Source organism: Adiantum capillus-veneris, chromosome 24, assembly GCF_014529385.1.
Source record: "Adiantum capillus-veneris isolate H3 chromosome 24, ASM1452938v2, whole genome shotgun sequence".
In the NCBI taxonomy this organism is placed as follows: Eukaryota; Viridiplantae; Streptophyta; class Polypodiopsida; order Polypodiales; family Pteridaceae; genus Adiantum; species Adiantum capillus-veneris.
In genome coordinates this window covers 117,840,478-117,859,100 of record NC_140954.1, presented here as the reverse complement: position 1 = coordinate 117,859,100, position 18,623 = coordinate 117,840,478, and the positions used below count along the sequence as shown (strand labels likewise).

Genomic DNA, 18,623 nt, shown 5'->3' with positions numbered 1-18,623 from the left:
AATTTGCATCTATACAAACTCTTTATAGATTTCATTCCTCAACAAATGAGCTATAGTCACAAAACAAGCAATTGATACAAAATAGTGTTAGTTCTTGCACAAAATTTCAAGGGCACACTCTTTTGGAAAGCCATAATTTTGAAACACAAAAACTTCCTCTCATTTTTCACTTTTCTCACTTCTCTGCCCCCCCCCCCCCCCCCCCCCCCACCCCCGCCAGTAAATATGATACCCCCTCCCTTGTTTTTAAGCTTGGGAGATAAATTATTGGGGGCCTACCACTAACTTATATGCTTATGTAACTTGTTAAAAAACCCCCCTCCCTTGCACTTACATGGTGCGGTAAGTTTTCCATGGTGAATCCCCCGAGCTTGTGGTATGTTGGGTATATTGAGTTAGTGAGTGCTATCTATATGGTTGTGATATATGTCTTGAGGATGGAAGTTGGTGGAAACCCCCCTCCCTTGCACTTACTTATATGCAACCCTATATGCTTATAGGGTTGCATGGAAATGCAGCTTGGAGAAGATGAAGAAAGCTCAAGGCAAACAACAGAGAGTGTATTACTTAGTGTGCAATGGAAAGATAGATAGTCCTAGAGTGATGGGCATATATACAATGCACGGGGGGAAAAACCCTTCTAAAGAGAAAAAAAATGCACCGATGGTCCTAGTGTGTTCACACACATCACAACCACATGTATATGGTAACAACAGGCTTCTTTGGAACATCCTTCTTTGTCCTCTCTTCCTTCAGAACCTCCTTGGGCTTCTCTGCTGTGGGCCTCTCTTCCTTTGGCCTCTCTTCCTTTGGAACCTTCTTGGGCTTCTCTGCCTTCGGCTTCTCTTCCTTGGGCCTCTCCTCCTTTGGCTTCTCTGCCTTAAGATCCTCCTTGGGCTTCTCTTTATTTGCTCTTTGTTGTGTATCCTCCTTGCCTTGTGTGGTGCCTAGCCTCTTCCTTTGGCTTCTATGGCCCTTTGGAGGCTTGGGCGCTTCTGTGACTAGTGGTATCTGGACACTAGCCATATATCTAATCAACTTTGCCCTTACCCACCAAACATGGCTGTCATTGTAGCAATTCCTATTGATCTAGCAAAGAAAAACTAATGTGTTAGCTTACCCTAATATCCATTCTATTCCTCAATACGGTTAGTATGAAAGAAAAATGGCTCGCACAAGATGTGCATTGACTATCATGCACACAACAAAATCGCTATCAAATATATATTTCTAGTGCCACAAATTGAAAATTATGGGAAGTATGAGTTTCATTCTAGAGCCAAACTTGGTCTTTATGAAAACACCATGAATATATAGTGATGCATGTGGGACTCATTGATGAGTCAGCCATAATCAACAAGATGATGGACCAACTATTCCATAAGTTTGAGCTTACACAAGGGTATTCATTGATGACATTATCATCTAATCTATGATTCTTAATGGAGCATAAGGATCACTCAAGGAATGTTAGTAAACACTACATCAATGGCAAAAGGATGAATTCTTTTTGGACGAAAATACAGTCTTTGGGTAATATCATGTCCAAAGATGGTATATAAATGGATTCAGAACAACTTAAGAGAATAGAGATACGGTCAATCTTCATGTTCATAAAATTTTGTTGGAATATGCTCCTACTTTAGGAGATTTTGTGAGAAGAAGCTCAAGGTACACAACAGAGAGTGTATTGCTTAGTGTGTAAATAGAAAGATAAGCTAGCCCTAGAGTGATGACATATATACAATGCACGAGGGAAAAAACCTCCTAGTGACGAAAAAAGTGCCTTGGTGGTCCTAAATTTATTCAAACACATCACGACCACATGCATGGTAACAAATCTCCCCTGGGAGTGATGTGATAAACAAGACCTAGCACATACTGTATGGGAAAGTGCCATGCCTTGAGGACATGATCAATCCACAAATAGAAGCAAGCCCAAAGCTTTACGGAAAGCTTTGAACTTCTCACAAGGCAATGCCTATGTGAATAGATCTTCAAGGTTGTCCCGTGTCGGCACATAAGCCAAGCTAATCTCTCTTGCTAAGAGTCTCTCCCTGACATTGTGATAATGCACCTCAATGTGATTTGTGGGAGCATGAAAAACCGGTTCCTCTCAATTGCCAATGTGCTCTTACTATCGGTGTTGATGATGTTGGGAGTGTCTTCTTCAACACTCAAATCAACCATAAGGCGTCTAAGCATACACACTCAATTGTAGCTATGAAAACTACCCTATACTCAGCTTCACAACTAGAAATGGCTACAATAGGTTTCTTCTTTATCAACCATGATATGCATGAAACAAAAACCACTTGTGGATGCTCGTGTGTCATAACAACCAACCCAATCTAAGTCCGAAAAAGCATGCAAATCTAGCATCAATGATTCCCCCTTCATATAAAAAAACCTAAGATGTAAAGTGCCACTTAAGTAGCAAAAGGTCCTTTTTATAGCCTACCAATGCTTAGACCTTGGGCTATGCATAAATCTACTAATCTTTGAGACTACAAATTGAATATCCGGCCTCGTAATTTATACATAAATAAGGCATTCAATAGTAGTCTGCTAATAAAGAGTGACATCAGTAAGATTTTCAGCATCATGAAGACTCAATTTCAAACATGTTTCCATGGGAGTAGCAATAGGTTTGTAGTCCTCAAGTTCAAACTACATACTAATGTATCTATATATCTTGTTTGACACAAAGAAATACCTCCATCACATTGCCTAAATTGTATGCTCAAGTAATGATGCAAAAACCTCAAGTCTTTCATCTTGAAATTAGCATTCAATTCAACCTTGAATTCAGCAATGTGCAAATTGTCTACATACAATATGATAATCAAATATACATCACCCTCGCGTTTGACATACAAAGTACTTTCATTGGACTATTATGAAAGCCTTATTTAATCAAATGAGTGCCAGATTTTTCATACCAAGTGTCATAATAATCAATATCTAATTCTCCTAAATGATTTTCTCATATTAAACTGATCATTTAATGTGGGGAAGGCCAGGGGGGGAAAAGCTAGAATATTGGTTAAGCTAGCAGACCGGCCACAGTAGGGATCCAAAGGAGGGAAAATAGGGATCCAAAGGGGGGGCCATCTGCAAAAGAGCCATGTGCAACAATGGGCTAAAAAGACCCTAAGGTTCAGCCCATTAAGACTTCCAAAATTCAAAGGTTGTGTCCAAAGGTCAACCCTAGGGAAAATTGGATGCTTTGTGTGTGCCCTAAAAGTCTTTGCACATCCCTACATGGGAGGGGGTGAGCCCTAAAGGTAGGGGATGAGAGAGAAAGCCACACACACACACACACACAGGATCCCTTTACACAAAGGGAATGAGGGACACATGTCAGCTCCCTAGGCCAGATGCCCACAAGGTGTGCCCAATTTCTATTGGATGACCCTTGAAGTGGACCAATGAGAATTAAGCTAGAGTAAATCTAGTTTAATTAATTTAAAAACATTTAATAAAAGAAACCAATGAGAATTAAGTCTCCTAGAAGACTATTGGGCAGTCTCCCAAGGGGTCCAATGAGCATTCAGGAGCCCCATGGCTTGCCTGATTCCTATTGGCCAGGAGGCAAAGGGGTCCAATGAGATTTTAGTTTAATTATTTAATTACCTAAAGCTCTCACAAAAGGGGAAAGGGGGACACATGTCAGAAGGCTATCACTTATGCTGCTTAATTGTAATTGGCTTGACTTGGGGAGGGCCAATGAGGCTTCAGCAAGAGCAATTAGCAAGAGGGCTCGCCCAAGAGAGAGAGGGGGCTGATTTTTGCAAGGCATTATCACACACACACTCACACAAGCTCATGTGTGAAGAAAGAGAAGGCTATCTCTTCCCAAGCTTTAATGGAGAACTCATCACCTACTCCAAGCTTGTGAGATAGAAGCCTACATCAACACTCTCTTGGCATGTGGATGCAAATCCAACCAAGAGCCAAGCTTCAATGCATGCTCATCTCCTTTACCAAGCTAATTACTAAGCTAAGCTATGCTAATATGAGTGATTATGTGAGGAGATGTACATCTTTCTCGTAAGATACTCCTTCTTCCTCTCAATCTACTCTCATACCCTGCTAGCTCTCACCATCTTCGAAGGTGTGTGAGGTCTTGGGTCTGAGAACGGGGATAATTCAAGTTGTGTTTGTTAAGTGTTTTGCTTAGTGCATGAAGTTTCCATCTTCATTGCACTAGCTAGTCTTGAAGGAACACAAAGAATTGTATTGTACAATGTCTCTCTTGATGGGAGAAATCATAATACAAAGCCTTTTGGAGGGGGGCCGGCTCCATGAAAATCCGGTCCTCAACTGTTGTCAATAGCTTAATTGCTCTCTCTTTTGAAAGTATTGTCGATGCTATCTAACTAGGTGTTATGCTTTTTGTTGCTCTCTCCACCCAAGCACTCTTGTAATTCTCATTAGGAATCTATTCTAATGAAATGCCCACTATGTTCATGCTAATTTCCGCTACACATAAGTTATTAGGCCATTAAATGTTACATTGGTATCAGAGCTCAAGGTTTCTCTTTTCTTGCTCAAGAAGGGAGGTTCTCAAGCTAGCTACAAATGGTTGGTATTATTAATTGCCTGTGAGTAAGTAGAATAGGGATTTTTCAGCCTTGTAGTGCACCTGCCTTCGTGCAGTTAACGGGGCATCACCGTCGAGAGCTATGGTCTTAATAGTGGAGTCCTACGGGGCTTGCCTACGGCTTAACCACTATTGAGCTATTCGAAGCTTGACAGGAGCCGGTGCTGTTTTGGTGTCGAAAGAACCTCTCTTCTATTCCTTGCAATTAATGGTATTCGAGCCGCCGGTACAGTAGCTTGAGTGCTTTTTCTAAAGGGGTAAAGAGGAGTAGCAACTAGGGCTTGAAGTGCCAAAGTACACCTAAAAAGTTTACACGTAAAAGTTGTTAGAATGGCTGACAATAGTAAAGAGAGTGAAATTAATGTTGATAACTTTGATTTTGCTCATGAACAAGCTACTAATGATGCTTCAATGCTTGTTAACTATCTTGTTTCTAGGCTTCAACAAGCCATGGGAAATCCATCTCTCCAAAGTGAAGTGCAACGGCAGCTCCGTGCTCACGGGATTCTCCAAGCTCATCACCATGACCAGAGAACACCTAGGAAGCCTCCTTGTGAGACTACCAAAAGAGGTCTCTCTCCGATTCGGGAAGAAGAAGAGAATCCATATGAAGGGCTCAAGAATTTACTTCTTGATGATGCATCTCCTTCCCAAAGGAGAACTCAAGAGCCTCCACCGAAGGAACGAGAAAGAAGCGAGTCTCCTGCCACCTCGGCGGAGATGGCTCCACGAAGACGGCGGGCTAAACGCTCTCCATCACCACCAAAGCGGAGAAGACCATCACACTCTTCTCCACGCCATAATTCAAAGAGGGATGATAAAAAGCAAGAGAAGAAAAAGGCGAGAAAGAGGACACCCTCTTCTCCATCTTCTTCATCCTCTTCCTCTTATGAAAGCTATGGTGAAGACGACAAAGATCAAGACAAGAAAAAGGCGAGAAAGAGGTCACCCTCTTCTCCACCTTCTTCAAATTCTTCACCTTCTGAAGAAAGTGATGGTGCAACCTTTGAACCATCAAAAAGAAGAGGTCATAGGAAATCCTATGCTGCATGGAAGAGGTCGTCCAAGTTGAAGAAATTCAAAGAGGGAGGGAAGAGCATCTCTTTCCTTACCTATGATGGTACCTTTGGTGCTACGGATAAAGTCTTGGCCTTTATCCAACAATTCGATGCGGCGTTTGGAGATGAGGGCTTCACGGAGTCCTCTAAGCTACGCCATGTAGCTATGCACTTTCAAAAGTCCGCCAGACAATGGTGGTCTAGCCTACGAGCCAACGGTGAAGCTCCACGAACATGGAAAGCTTTAAGAGATTCCATTATGAAGCAGTTTTTGGCCACCGATGCCAAAGACAAAGTACTCACCGAATGGCGAACCTTAAAGCTCTCTCCCAATGAATCTATCTACAAATATGTAGACAAGTTTTGGGACCTACAACTCAAAGCCACTGTCTTCAAAAAGTTGGATTTTGGAGAGCAAAAGCAACAATTTTGTGCGGGCTTAACCGAAGAAATGGCGGAGTATGTCAACTCCCAAAGACCACGTACCATATCGGCGGTAATACACCACACTATGGTCGCCTCTCGAATCAATTTCCAAACGGGGGCAAAAAGAAATAATAAGCCCCCAGAAAATAAGGGTTCCAATGAGCCTAAGGGGAAGGACAATGTCCAAAAGTCTCCTAAGGGCAACTCCAACAAAGCTAAAGAGAAGGGAGTTTACAAAGGTAAGAATAAACTCTCTCCTGAAGAGCTTGAGCGTTATCGTAAGGATAACCGGTGTTTCAAGTGCGGCGAACAAGGGCATGCGTACCGCGCTTGTCCCCAAAAGAACAACCGCCAAGATCCTCCTAGAGCTTCCTTGGTTGAAATCCAAGAGGAGGAGACTCACCAAACTCACCACAAAGGATCTCCTCTATGCCATGCTTGGGGAAAGGTAAGAGAACATGATGCTTTTATTCTCTTTGACCCTGGTTCTACTCACAATTTTATATCTATAGAGTTGGCCACCAAGCTAGGAGATGTCCTACCCGCAGACAGTGCCTTCAAGGGGCAAGAAGCTTCAGTCACTCCCTTAATCGGGAAATTGAGGCTTCATGTCCAAAGCTATGTGGACAAAGAGGACTTCTTTATCTCTCCTCTCAAACATGAGGATGTAATCCTAGGGGCACCATGGTTTGACCGCCTAGCTGCCGATGTTAAATTTCCTAAAAGGAGAATCTCCTTTAAGTTCAGGGAAAAAGACATGTATATAGATGCTAATGAAATGGGTAACACCATCCCCATTGTACATATACCAGCTTTCAATAAGTCAATAAAGAGCTCTATTTCCGTGTACATGATTTTTGTTAAAGACTCTCAAAATGAACCTAATGCTTTAGCAAAAGAAAATAAAAGCAACCAAAAGGAATTAGAGTTATCCAATTTTCTCAAGGGGTTTCAAGATGTTTTTATTGACGACATCCCTTGTGAGCTACCTCCTAAACGAGGTAATGATGACCATGCAATTGAACTTCTTCCAGGAAGTTCACCGCCTAATAAACCTCCTTATAGAGTTTCTCAAGCTCAACAAGAGGAGATTATGCGGCAAGTGCATGAGTTAGTTGAGAAGGGTATGGTTAGGCCAAGCTCATCTCCATTTTGCTCACCTGTGCTATTAGTGCAAAAGAAAGACGGCACATATCGTATGTGTGTCGACTATAGAGCACTAAATAGGATCACTATCAAGAATAGGTTTCCCGTTCCACGGGTAGAAGACCTATTTGATAAGCTACAAGGATCGACCTACTTCAGTAGGGTTGACCTAAAAAGTGGCTATCATCAAATAAGGATAGTTGATCAAGACATTTTAAAGACCGCATTTCGTACTACATTTGGTCTTTACGAATACATTGTCATGCCTTTTGGCTTGACCAATGCACCAGCCACATTCAACCGCTTGATGGAGAAGCTGTTCAGACCTCATCGAACCTTCATTGGAGTGTTCTTTGATGATATTATCATCTACTCTAATTCATTGGAGGAACACAAGCAACACCTCCAGGTAATATTTCAAGTTTTAAGAGAGAATAAACTTTATGTTAATCGAAAGAAAAGTGAATTTTTCTTGCAAGAGATTCAATATTTAGGTCACATTATCTCTCAAGATGGCATCCAAATGGATCCATCCAAGTTAGAGGTAATAAAAGGATTGCCTAAACCAAGGAATCTTCATGAACTAAGAAGCTTTATAGGTATGTGTGCATACTATAGACGCTTCATAGAAAATTTCTCACAAATTGCGGGACCATTACATGACCTAACAAAGAAAAGCGTTAGGTATACATGGTCTGCTAAGGAAAACAATGCTTTCGAAAAGCTTAAAGAAAAGCTTATCTCTCAACCTGTGCTTACACTACCGGATCTCTCAAAACCATTTGAGGTCCAATGTGATGCTTGTGGTGATTGCCTTGGAGCTATTTTGCTCCAAGAAGGGCACGCCATAGGCTATGAGAGTCGAAGGCTCGATCCTGTTGAGCAAGCTCTAGGCATATACGAAAAGGAACACCTTGCAGTTCTACATGCCTTAGACTCATGGAAGCACTATTTATTGGGGACTCCTTTCATTCTGCGAACGGATCACCAAAGTCTTAAGTACTTCATGACACAGACCAAGGTCTCCGACAAACAAATGAGGTGGGCAAATTTCCTTTCGCAATTTCATTTTCATATTGCTCACATTGCTGGCAAGCATAATCAAGTAGATGATGCACTCTCAAGACGGCCGAGAGTGAATGCGGTTTCCATAGCAACTCACAATGATCTATCTTCAATGATAGATGAGTATGGTACTGATCCCGATTTTAGAGATGTGATTTCAGCCCTTGCATTAGGGAAGAAAGAAGAACCATTTACTTTACAAGATGGTTATCTTCTCTATGGCAATAGAGTATGCGTTACTAACTCACTACGTGAGAAAGTAATGTATGAATCTCATGCTCCACCTCATGCGGGGCATAGAGGGATTCAGTTTACCTTAAAGGGAATTGAAACATATTTCTATTGGCCTACCATGAAAGTGAGCATACAAGAGTATGTTTCCAAATGTGTGGTATGCCAAAAGACAAAATTTGATAGAGGGAAGCAACTTGGATTGCTTCAACCCTTGCCAATCCCTAATTCACCATCGGAGAGCATATCCATGGATTTTATCTTTGGATTGCCTAAGTCTATCCATGGGAATACGGGAATATGGACGATAGTAGACAGGTTTAGTAAACAAGCTCATTTTATACCTGTCAAAAAGACTATCAATGCCCATCAAATGGCAACCCTCTTTATTGCACAAATTTTCAAGTACCATGGCTTGCCCATGTCCATAGTGTCGGATAGAGATCCTAGAATGACCAGTAATTTTTGGAAGGGTCTCTTTGAGAATTTAGGGACAAGGCTAAACTTTTCTTCGGCCTATCATCCACAAACGGATGGCCAAAGTGAAATAGCTAACCTAACCATTCTCTATCTACTAAAAGCCTATGTAACGGAAGTAGATCAAAGATCCCATTGGGAGAAGTACTTACCCTTAGTGGAGTATGCTTACAATAACATTGTACATACTTCCACGGGAAAAGCACCTTTCGAGGTAATTGAGGGAAGATCAAAAAGTCCCTTGCTACTTAAGGTACATGGGAAGATCTTCGCTGCAGATGAGTATAGCCGAGACCTACAAGAATCTTTCCAAAAGATTAAGGATGCTATCTCTATCTCACAGCAAAGGCAAAAGGCTGCTGCTGACAAGCACAGAAGAGCCCAAGCCTTTAAAGAAAATGATTGGGTCTTGTTAAAGTTTCCCAAGGCTCGATTAAGGCACACGACGGGCAAGAATCCTACGGGCCACCAAAAGTACTATGCTAAACTAGCAAAAAGGTACCATGGTCCCTTCCAGATTCTTAGGACAATCAACGAGATGGCCTATCAACTCAAGTTGCCCAATCATTGGCTCATACACAATGCTTTCCATGTGAGACTATTAAAGCCTTACAAAGGAGAGCCACCTCAAGAACCAACTATTGAAGACCCACCGGAGATCGAGGACCAAAAGGAGGTGCTGCAGCCCGAGTCCAGCCCGAGTCCATTCTCCGACATGAAGACAAGGTATTAAGAGGCGGTAAGACTATTCGACGATATCTTATTAAGTTTAAGAATTATCCTTTTGAAGATGCTAGATGGATGCAAGGCATACAATTAAAGGATAACCTAAACCTTGTCAATGCTTACAATGCTTCCCAAGACTCTCTTTTTAAAGGTTGTGTCCAAAGGTCAACCCTAGGGAAAATTGGATGCTTTGTGTGTGCCCTAAAAGTCTTTGCACATCCCTACATGGGAGGGGGCGAGCCCTAAAGGTAGGGGATGAGAGAGAAAGCCACACACACACACACACACAGGATCCCTTTACACAAAGGGAATGAGGGACACATGTCAGCTCCCTAGGCCAGATGCCCACAAGGTGTGCCCAATTTCTATTGGATGACCCTTGAAGTGGACCAATGAGAATTAAGCTAGAGTAAATCTAGTTTATTTAATTTAAAAACATTTAATAAAAGAAACCAATGAGAATTAAGTCTCCTAGAAGACTATTGGGCAGTCTCCCAAGGGGTCCAATGAGCATTCAGGAGCCCCATGGCTTGCCTGATTCCTATTGGCCAGGAGGCAAAGGGGTCCAATGAGAGTTTAGTTTAATTATTTAATTACCTAAAGCTCTCACAAAAGGGGAAAGGGGGACACATGTCAGAAGGCTATCACTTATGCTGCTTAATTGTAATTGGCTTGACTTGGGGAGGGCCAATGAGGCTTCAGCAAGAGCAATTAGCAAGAGGGCTCGCCCAAGAGAGAGAGGGGGCTGATTTTTGCAAGGCATTATCACACACACACTCACACAAGCTCATGTGTGAAGAAAGAGAAGGCTATCTCTTCCCAAGCTTTAATGGAGAACTCATCACCTACTCCAAGCTTGTGAGATAGAAGCCTACATCAACACTCTCTTGGCATGTGGATGCAAATCCAACCAAGAGCCAAGCTTCAATGCATGCTCATCTCCTTTACCAAGCTAATTACTAAGCTAAGCTATGCTAATATGAGTGATTATGTGAGGAGATGTACATCTTTCTCGTAAGATACTCCTTCTTCCTCTCAATCTACTCTCATACCCTGCTAGCTCTCACCATCTTCGAAGGTGTGTGAGGTCTTAGGTCTGAGAACGGGGATATTTCAAGTTGTGTTTGTTAAGTGTTTTGCTTAGTGCATGAAGTTTCCATCTTCATTGCACTAGCTAGTCTTGAAGGAACACAAAGAATTGTATTGTACAATGTCTCTCTTGATGGGAGAAACCATAATACAAAGCCTTTTGGAGGGGGGACCGGCTCCATGAAAAGCCGGTCCTCAACTGTTGTCAATAGCTTAATTGCTCTCTCTTTTGAAAGTATTGTCGATGCTATCTAACTAGGTGTTATGCTTTTTGTTGCTCTCTCCACCCAAGCACTCTTGTAATTCTCATTAGGAATCTATTCTAATGAAATGCCCACTATGTTCATGCTAATTTCCGCTACACATAAGTTATTAGGCCATTAAATGTTACACCAAGCATGAGGAGACTGCTTCAACCCATACAAATCTTTCGTGCATTTGCACACTTTTGTTTCTTGTCATTTCTTGAAAAAACTGCGAGGCTGTGTTACGTATACTTTCTCAAATATATCACCATTCAAGAAAGCAGCAATAATGTCTAATTGATATACCTTCTATCCAAAATGAGCTAGCAATGCATATATAAAATGAATTGTAGTCATACGACAAGTAGGAGCAAAAGTCTCTTCATAGTCAATGCCTTTTTGTTGTGTATAACCTTTTGCAACAAGTCTAGCCTTGTAGCGATCAATCTCACCATCTGACTTATGTTTCAACTTGTAAACCCACTTTGTATCAGTGGCCTTTTTTTCAGGAGGCAAATCAAAAGTCTATGTTTCATGATAAGTGAATCATATTTTGATTGCATTCTAGACATCCAATTTTTTGAATTATGTGCTTCATCAAAAGAAAGAGGTTCCTCTTCATCACATAAACAAGAAATAGCCAAACCATAACAATTTGATGCATACGATGCATGGCAAGAACATGAGTGAGTACAAACTAGACATAGGTGCATCCAATTTATTGTCATGCAAACTATGCACCATCCATTTTGGCATACTCCTAGCCTCTTCAATCTCAATCCTTTTTCCACATCAAGTACATCATGAACATCTGCATCAGTAATAGGCTGATCAATAACATTTTTTGAAACCCCCATAGGTTTTACATTTTCCTCATTGGAACTTACATTCAAGATCCAATAGGTTGTACATTTGCCTCATTGAAACTTACATTCAAGTTTCCCCACCATGAACCATAAATTGTTTGAAACATAAGAACATTTCGGCTTAGCTTCAAGCAAATACACCCGTGCATGCCTAGAGTAATCATAAATGAAAGTCATGAAGTACAGGTAATTACCTAAGGATGGAGTTTGCATAGGCCCACAAACATCACTATGTACAAGTTGCAACTTGCATGTAGCCCTTAGTTAACCATCCTTTGGAAACTTTGAACATTGCATCTTACCCAAAATATAGTCTTCTTAAGCAAGTTACAACCTGCATGTAGCCCTTACTAAACCATACCTTGTAAACTTTGAACACTGCATCTTACCCAAAATACAACCTTCCTAAGCATGCTTAGAAGGTGCTTCAAGAGGAGGCAAAGAAGTGACCATATCAAATGTATGCAAATGCAACAAACTGGCAAAATTCAAATGTCCAAAACATGCATGCCAAAGTTTTGTATCTAAAATAGCCTTTGAATCCACAACTACATTTGCAAAAAATTTCTCAGACTTCTCATACAAAGTGAGCTTATACAGCCCATTGCACAAAATGCCATATGCAATAATTTCATCACCAAGACTGAGATCATGAATTGTACATCCATCATCCACAAATTTGACAAAAAGACCAAGTCTTGCAAAGACAGATACAAATTAAAGATTCCTTTTTATCCTTGGTACATAAAGTGCATTGCTTAGTATGAAAGAACTGCCATTCACTGGACTTAGCAACACAATCAGCACAATCTTTCCAAGTCCCTTGATAAGATAAGAGGTATTGTTGGTACAAGTGACCATATTTCTATTAGGGACAACCTTGATAAAGGCAAACAAGTCATAGGAATACGGTCACTTGTTGGCACAAGTGACCGTATTCCCATGAGGGAGAGCCTCAAGAGAGGCAAACAAGTCACGATATGAAGAAATATTCTTTTTAGCACCACTATCAAAGTACAAAACATGTGACTTTGTAGAAAATGGCATGCATGCATCATGGACAAAAGGATCATAAGTACACTTTGCACTAAATACCCACTCTGTATCTACATCAACAACACAATCTCCATTTTCAAAAGATTCTACAATAGCTACACTCGTAGTAGATTTAGCCTGTTTCTTCTTTGCCTGTTTTGCCTTCAACGTAGGACATTGCTTTATCAAGTGATCATTAGCCTTGCAATAATGGCAAGACATCTTCTTCTTGCCTTTTTCATCAGAACTCCCATACAAACTGTTGTCAGTAGAAGCACTAAAAATAGGTGATCTACAGCTACTCAATGAAGAACTATGAGAAGTGATTGCATTGCTATTACCAGCTTTTCTTTGAGAAGCAACAAAAGACTATTGAATTGTTCATTCTTTAGCCGTGTTCTTTCTTAAAAGTGACTCATATAGCGACAATGTACATAATGCATCAAACTTGACATCTTGAGGGCCTCCTTGGGTCATAAGTATCCAGGTACTAGTTAGCAAAAGTCTTGCAAAGCATTAAGAACAATTTGCATGAGTGAACTATCGAAAATAACTTTACCGATAAAAATGAGTTGCTCATTGATGTCCTTTGTACTAGCAAGAAAAGTGTCCATGTCATCTTCCTCTTGCATAATCTTGGACTCTAGCTCTTTATGTAGCAATGCAATTTTAGTCTCATTGTGACTTGCATAAAGAGAAGCTAGAGTATCCCAAGCCTATTTTGCTGATCTTAGCAAAATCAACAAAACAAGCAAGTTCATTCATGCAAAAGTCTTGCAAAGCATCAAGAACAATTTGCATGAGTGAACTATCTTTACCGATAGAAATGAGTTGCTCATTGACGTCCTTGATACTAGCAAGAAAAGCGTCCATGTCATCTTCCTCTTTCATAATCTTTGACTCCAGCTTTTTACATAGCAATGCAATTTTAGCCTCATTGTGACTTGCATAAAGACAAGCTAGAGTATCCCAAGCCTGTTTTGCTGATTTTGCTAAGCAAGTATGAGGAGTAATAGTGTGCTTCACAAATAATGCAATCAATGCATGAGCCTGTATATCTCTAACATCCCAATGAGATTGCTCAATTGTAGGCGAAACAACTCTAGCAACAACAAACCTACTAGAACTTGCAACATCCTCAACAAAGCATGTATCCACAAATGGTGGACGTACAACAATGACTATACAACATTCCAAATGCCGTTTAATACAAGAACATGTGTCATCATGTAATCCTACATTGGATAGTTATCCCCATCAAATTTGTCTTCATTTTGAAAGCATCTCTAGTTATACAACATGTTTGAAGTCTATATATAAGTGAGTGTATGTGCGCACACACACGGGGGTTGGGAAAGAGAGAGAGAGAGAGAGAGAGAGAGAGAGGAAAATAAGGGACAGCTTTACTTGTGGACATATCTTCATGCATGCCTAGCATGAAGAATATTAGATGGTAGCAAGCCTATTTAACTACATTTCAATGATTTAGTGAATCAACACTTAAGACCAATTGCCTATCGTGCAAGCCTATCGAGCCAAGGGCAGACGGTATCACAAACAAATTAGCTTCATTAGTAGTATGATAGGTACAATTTTCAAGTCTTCTGATACTTTCACCGAAGGCATATTTCATGATGGACTTACTGTGATGTTTCTATGTGATTTTTCGCTACAAGGACTGAAGCTTTGGTTCTGGATAATCATGTCACCCTGATTGCATCTGGGAAGAAGCCAATTGTATGAATCAAATAGTCTTTTAACATCCCCATTTTTCATCAAGTTTATACAATTCTAATTGCAAATTCTCACCACATTGGAAAAATACATTAGATTGCAACAAGAAAGCATAGAAAGTGAGAAATTGCAACTTTGTGGAGTGCCATTCATCTTAACCTTGTTAAAACATGTCTTGCTTCATAACTTTTGTAGTAAACAATTGTAGACAGGGAAACATTAAACTGCCACATACTTGTACATCATTAACACTGTCAAACTCTATATCGCTAGCACCAAAGAATGTTAGATCACCTATAGACTAGATAGATATCATATTGAGGAGGAACACAAGGGAGATAGTTAAAGAGTCCCACAACAGTGTCATGAATGTGCAACCCACTGCTGAATCACAAAACGGAGAACGAGAAGCGATGCAACCGGCATAGCTGACAGCATGACTGAAAGGATAAAAAGCGACACGCTCGGCCGGATTCCGAGTAATTGGCTTTGCAATCCAGCCATGAGGTAGGCCACATCAGCTCTGTAGCTTGGATAGCAAGATTTCTCCCAATCCATCCAATCCTCTGGTGCCCCTTCCATTGCTTCCAGAGATTGAAGCCGGTGAATCCTCTTCCTTAGCACGCTCATGTTCGAATCCACGATCTCTGACCCGCCTCCTGCACTCACAAGAGCTTCTCTTAGTTTAGTGCCAAGTACAAAAGCAAGCCGCCGCTATGTGCACAGTATTGTCAATGCCTTCGCACATGGTTGATTTACCTGGTCCATAGGGGGCTGCTGATGAGGCGCAAATCTTCAGCTTTTGCCGGCGGATGCCGCTAGGCTTGTACAAGGTCCTTGTCAGAGATGGCCCCCTGCACCCACAAAGACTGGCCTGAATGACAATTGGGTTCGAGTCGGAGACTGCCCAGCTGATCTGCGTTGACACGGAAGCCATGAAGGCTAGCTCTGTCGTTTTGAGATCACTTCCTAATCTGGGAGGGGAGAGAGAGAGAGAGAGAGGGAGGGAGGGAGGGAGGGCGTGCGTGCGCTAGCGAGCGCGCGTGCTACAACAGCTTCCGTGTAGGGATCTTGGGTTACTGTAGGCCTGATCGTCGAGCCCGGTTAGGCATTGAGCAAGCTGTAGCGCCGAGTTGGAGGAGAGAGGCAAGTTGCCAACCCCACCACCATCGAGATAAGATTTCCAATTTGCCTGCCCCCGGGCCCCAAGTCCAACACAACTCTCTCTCTCTCTCTCTCCCTCTCCCTCTCCCACTCCCACTCCCATTTTCCATTCTGACATGATTCGTAAATTTCTCCACCAATAAAAATCCAATGGAAACCTCTCTCTCTCTCTCTCTCTCTCTCTCTCTCTCTCTCTCTATACATATATATATATATATAATACACACAGAGTGTAATCACTATCTAACAAAGGATCCCACACGGGATCTACGAACCAAATTAGGTGACGTAGTGCAAGGTTGGATCTCCACCATTGGATCCCCAAGTAAATTAGGAGTGAACTAGGGAACGGTGAACCAAGCGTGGTATTGGGAGTGAATAGGTGGTGCACACGGTGTCAATTAGCGCATTGTACAATGCACACATATGACACCAACACGGGCAATGATTTCAGAGCTAACGTTGGAATGAACTAAAGGCTCCATTTTTTCCCCATTTGATCCCATTTGGAACACCCTATGGTAGATAGACACAAGTTCACAACACAAACCTGAGTCATTCTTCACACCCTCTCTCCATATTTTCCTTTTAAGTAAGTCGATAGTGTTTGTGATGCTCTATGTTAGATGTTTATCTTGTACGCTTGTACGGGTGTCAAGATTATTCACTATGTGAATTCAATATGAACCCTAGATAAAGTACAATGCTAACTGATGTAAAAACCATCTGTAAACTTGTGTTTTTGTGGGAATGTGTGTAAACTAAGGCGCGTGTCATAGTCAGAACAAGCATAGAGTGGTTAAACTGAGATGACGCGTGTCTACTCGTTGAGGAAAAAGCAAAAATTGGGCTATTGGCCTTGCCAAAGGGGCACCCTAGCATACATGACCATCTTTTTGTGACCCTAGCAAACACCAAAAAGAGAAGCGAGTGCGCAACGTATATTGAAATTCCTTCAATCTTTGGTAGCCAATGCCGAACGTGGAGGAGATACCACTTCGCCACAAAAAACTCATGAAAGGATGGCTCAAAAATCCAACTAAAACGCATTCTGACATGAATCATCAAGTCCACTTGCAAAAGCAAAGCATACGGGTGCCTAGTGTGATAGGGGCCTAAATGTGAACCAGTTGTGAACTTTTCCCACTCGTAGAGTATAATTTCACACAATCTATTATACAATGTGCCACAATCTAGTGGTAAGTCACATGGTTGAGTTCTAAAAATAGCTCTTGTAGAGCTACATAGAACTAATGACTAAGGCTTTATCTCTTCTACCTCATAGTCGAGGACGACTATGATTTCAAGAGAGAGGTAATTGTTACTGTCTGATTCATCAGGGCACTTACTTTTTGAGTGTAACTAAGATCTTAGCTTTAAGCCTAAGGGGCTTGTTTACACAAGAACTTTATGCCTAGTTATTTTTAAAGTCTTGAAGGGTCATATGGCGTGTAGCAGTTTTCGGATGTAACCGACATGCAGTTTTGGTAGTTCCCTGCAGTCGTACTGTTGTTTTTGCTATGTAGTTTGATTGTGATGATGAATATGCAGTGAATGCTGCACTTTCTTATCTTCATTATGGTGTTTCTCATTCATCTATTATACAGTTTTGTGTTTTAATATACAATCTCCTGCCTCGGTTATCTATCTGTAGTCATACTGTTGTTTTTGCTCTGTAGTTTGATTTTGATAACGAATATACAGTGAATGTTGCACTTTCTTATCTTTATTATGGTGTTTCTCATTCATCTATTATGCACTTTTGTGTTTTAATATGCAGTCTCCTGCCTTGTTTTTCTATACACTGCATGATTATTGTATTAAGTACATGCTAGGGTTGTGAGCCCTTAACACTTTGGCAATCCTGCAATCGGTTCGAATTCAGCCTGAACCATAAGGCAGTCAGGAATACAGTGGGGAACTGATATGCAAGTGGACAAAGACCACATGAGGGAATTCCCCAATTGGGTAACCCCACAGGAAGAGTCTGAGGAATATGCAACCAAGTTCTTGAAGAAGTTCTTCCTAAATTTGCTAGGGGAAATCAAAATTGCAGTGGCTAACAAGGTAGTTACTTCATTCTTACCTTTCCGGGCATGCAATTTACCTTCATGTTACAGTCTGTATGAAAGGAAAGTGTTGGTACAACATTTAAAACAGAACAGAAGAAATCATGTATGAGTGGGTCATGACTGAAGGGGATCGGGGAGCACCACAGACGGAGAGTGAGAGAGAGAAGGAGACACACGACACACAGATATGGGTGGGGAGACTCAAAGAGTGAGCAGCCCCCTATACACTTATGCTATGTATAAGGTATACAAGTCAGTGGGCGCCCAGACTCTGGGCGGCCGGGCAAGGCAGAGACGCCTATACCCCAACAACCTCCCACTTAAAGGCAACTGTGCCTTTAAGCAAGAGAACCTAGTCTAAAGACTACAAAAGGTGAGAGAAAACCGCTCTCAACCGATGCCCACTGGCTGGCTGTGATCGTGTGCATCCGGCTGTCCTGCTCCCGTGTAAGTCCATACACCACCAGACGTACCGCACACGTACTGCAAGTATGTATGCAATACCTACATATCTCCCTCGTGCACTATGCCATCATCAATCAACAAACGACTGACAACCCCAACTGCAAATGCTCCCACTGCAGCTGCAATATCCGATCTCAAGATCAACATCTCATACATGAGACCACCGAATGCCGATGCAATGCTAGCGGGCCCTGCTAGCTCTACGGAGCATGCATCAA

The 18,623-nt window shown here is 41.5% G+C and overlaps 1 protein-coding gene across 1 annotated transcript; it reads right to left on the bottom strand.

Moving 5' to 3' along the window:
- Nucleotides 1-14,829: 14,829 nt before the first annotated feature.
- LOC147427013 (uncharacterized) lies at nucleotides 14,830-15,892 on the bottom strand. Its single transcript, XM_086499102.1, has 2 exons — nucleotides 15,464-15,892; nucleotides 14,830-15,363 (listed from the first exon to the last, which is right to left on the bottom strand). Exons 1-2 carry the CDS (start codon nucleotides 15,639-15,641, stop codon nucleotides 15,068-15,070), a joined length of 474 nt encoding a protein of 157 aa, XP_086355228.1. The 5' UTR covers nucleotides 15,642-15,892; the 3' UTR covers nucleotides 14,830-15,067.
- Nucleotides 15,893-18,623: the final 2,731 nt, after the last annotated feature.

Bases quoted from the DNA above. Each gene is read 5' to 3' on its own strand.
- LOC147427013 (XM_086499102.1), bottom strand. From the start codon at position 15,641: ATGGCTTCCGTGTCAACGCAGATCAGCTGGGCAGTCTCCGACTCGAAC. The intron at 15,364-15,463 runs GTAAATCAACCA...TTGTGAGTGCAG, and splicing joins AGCAGCCCCCTATGGACCAG to GAGGCGGGTCAGAGATCGTG.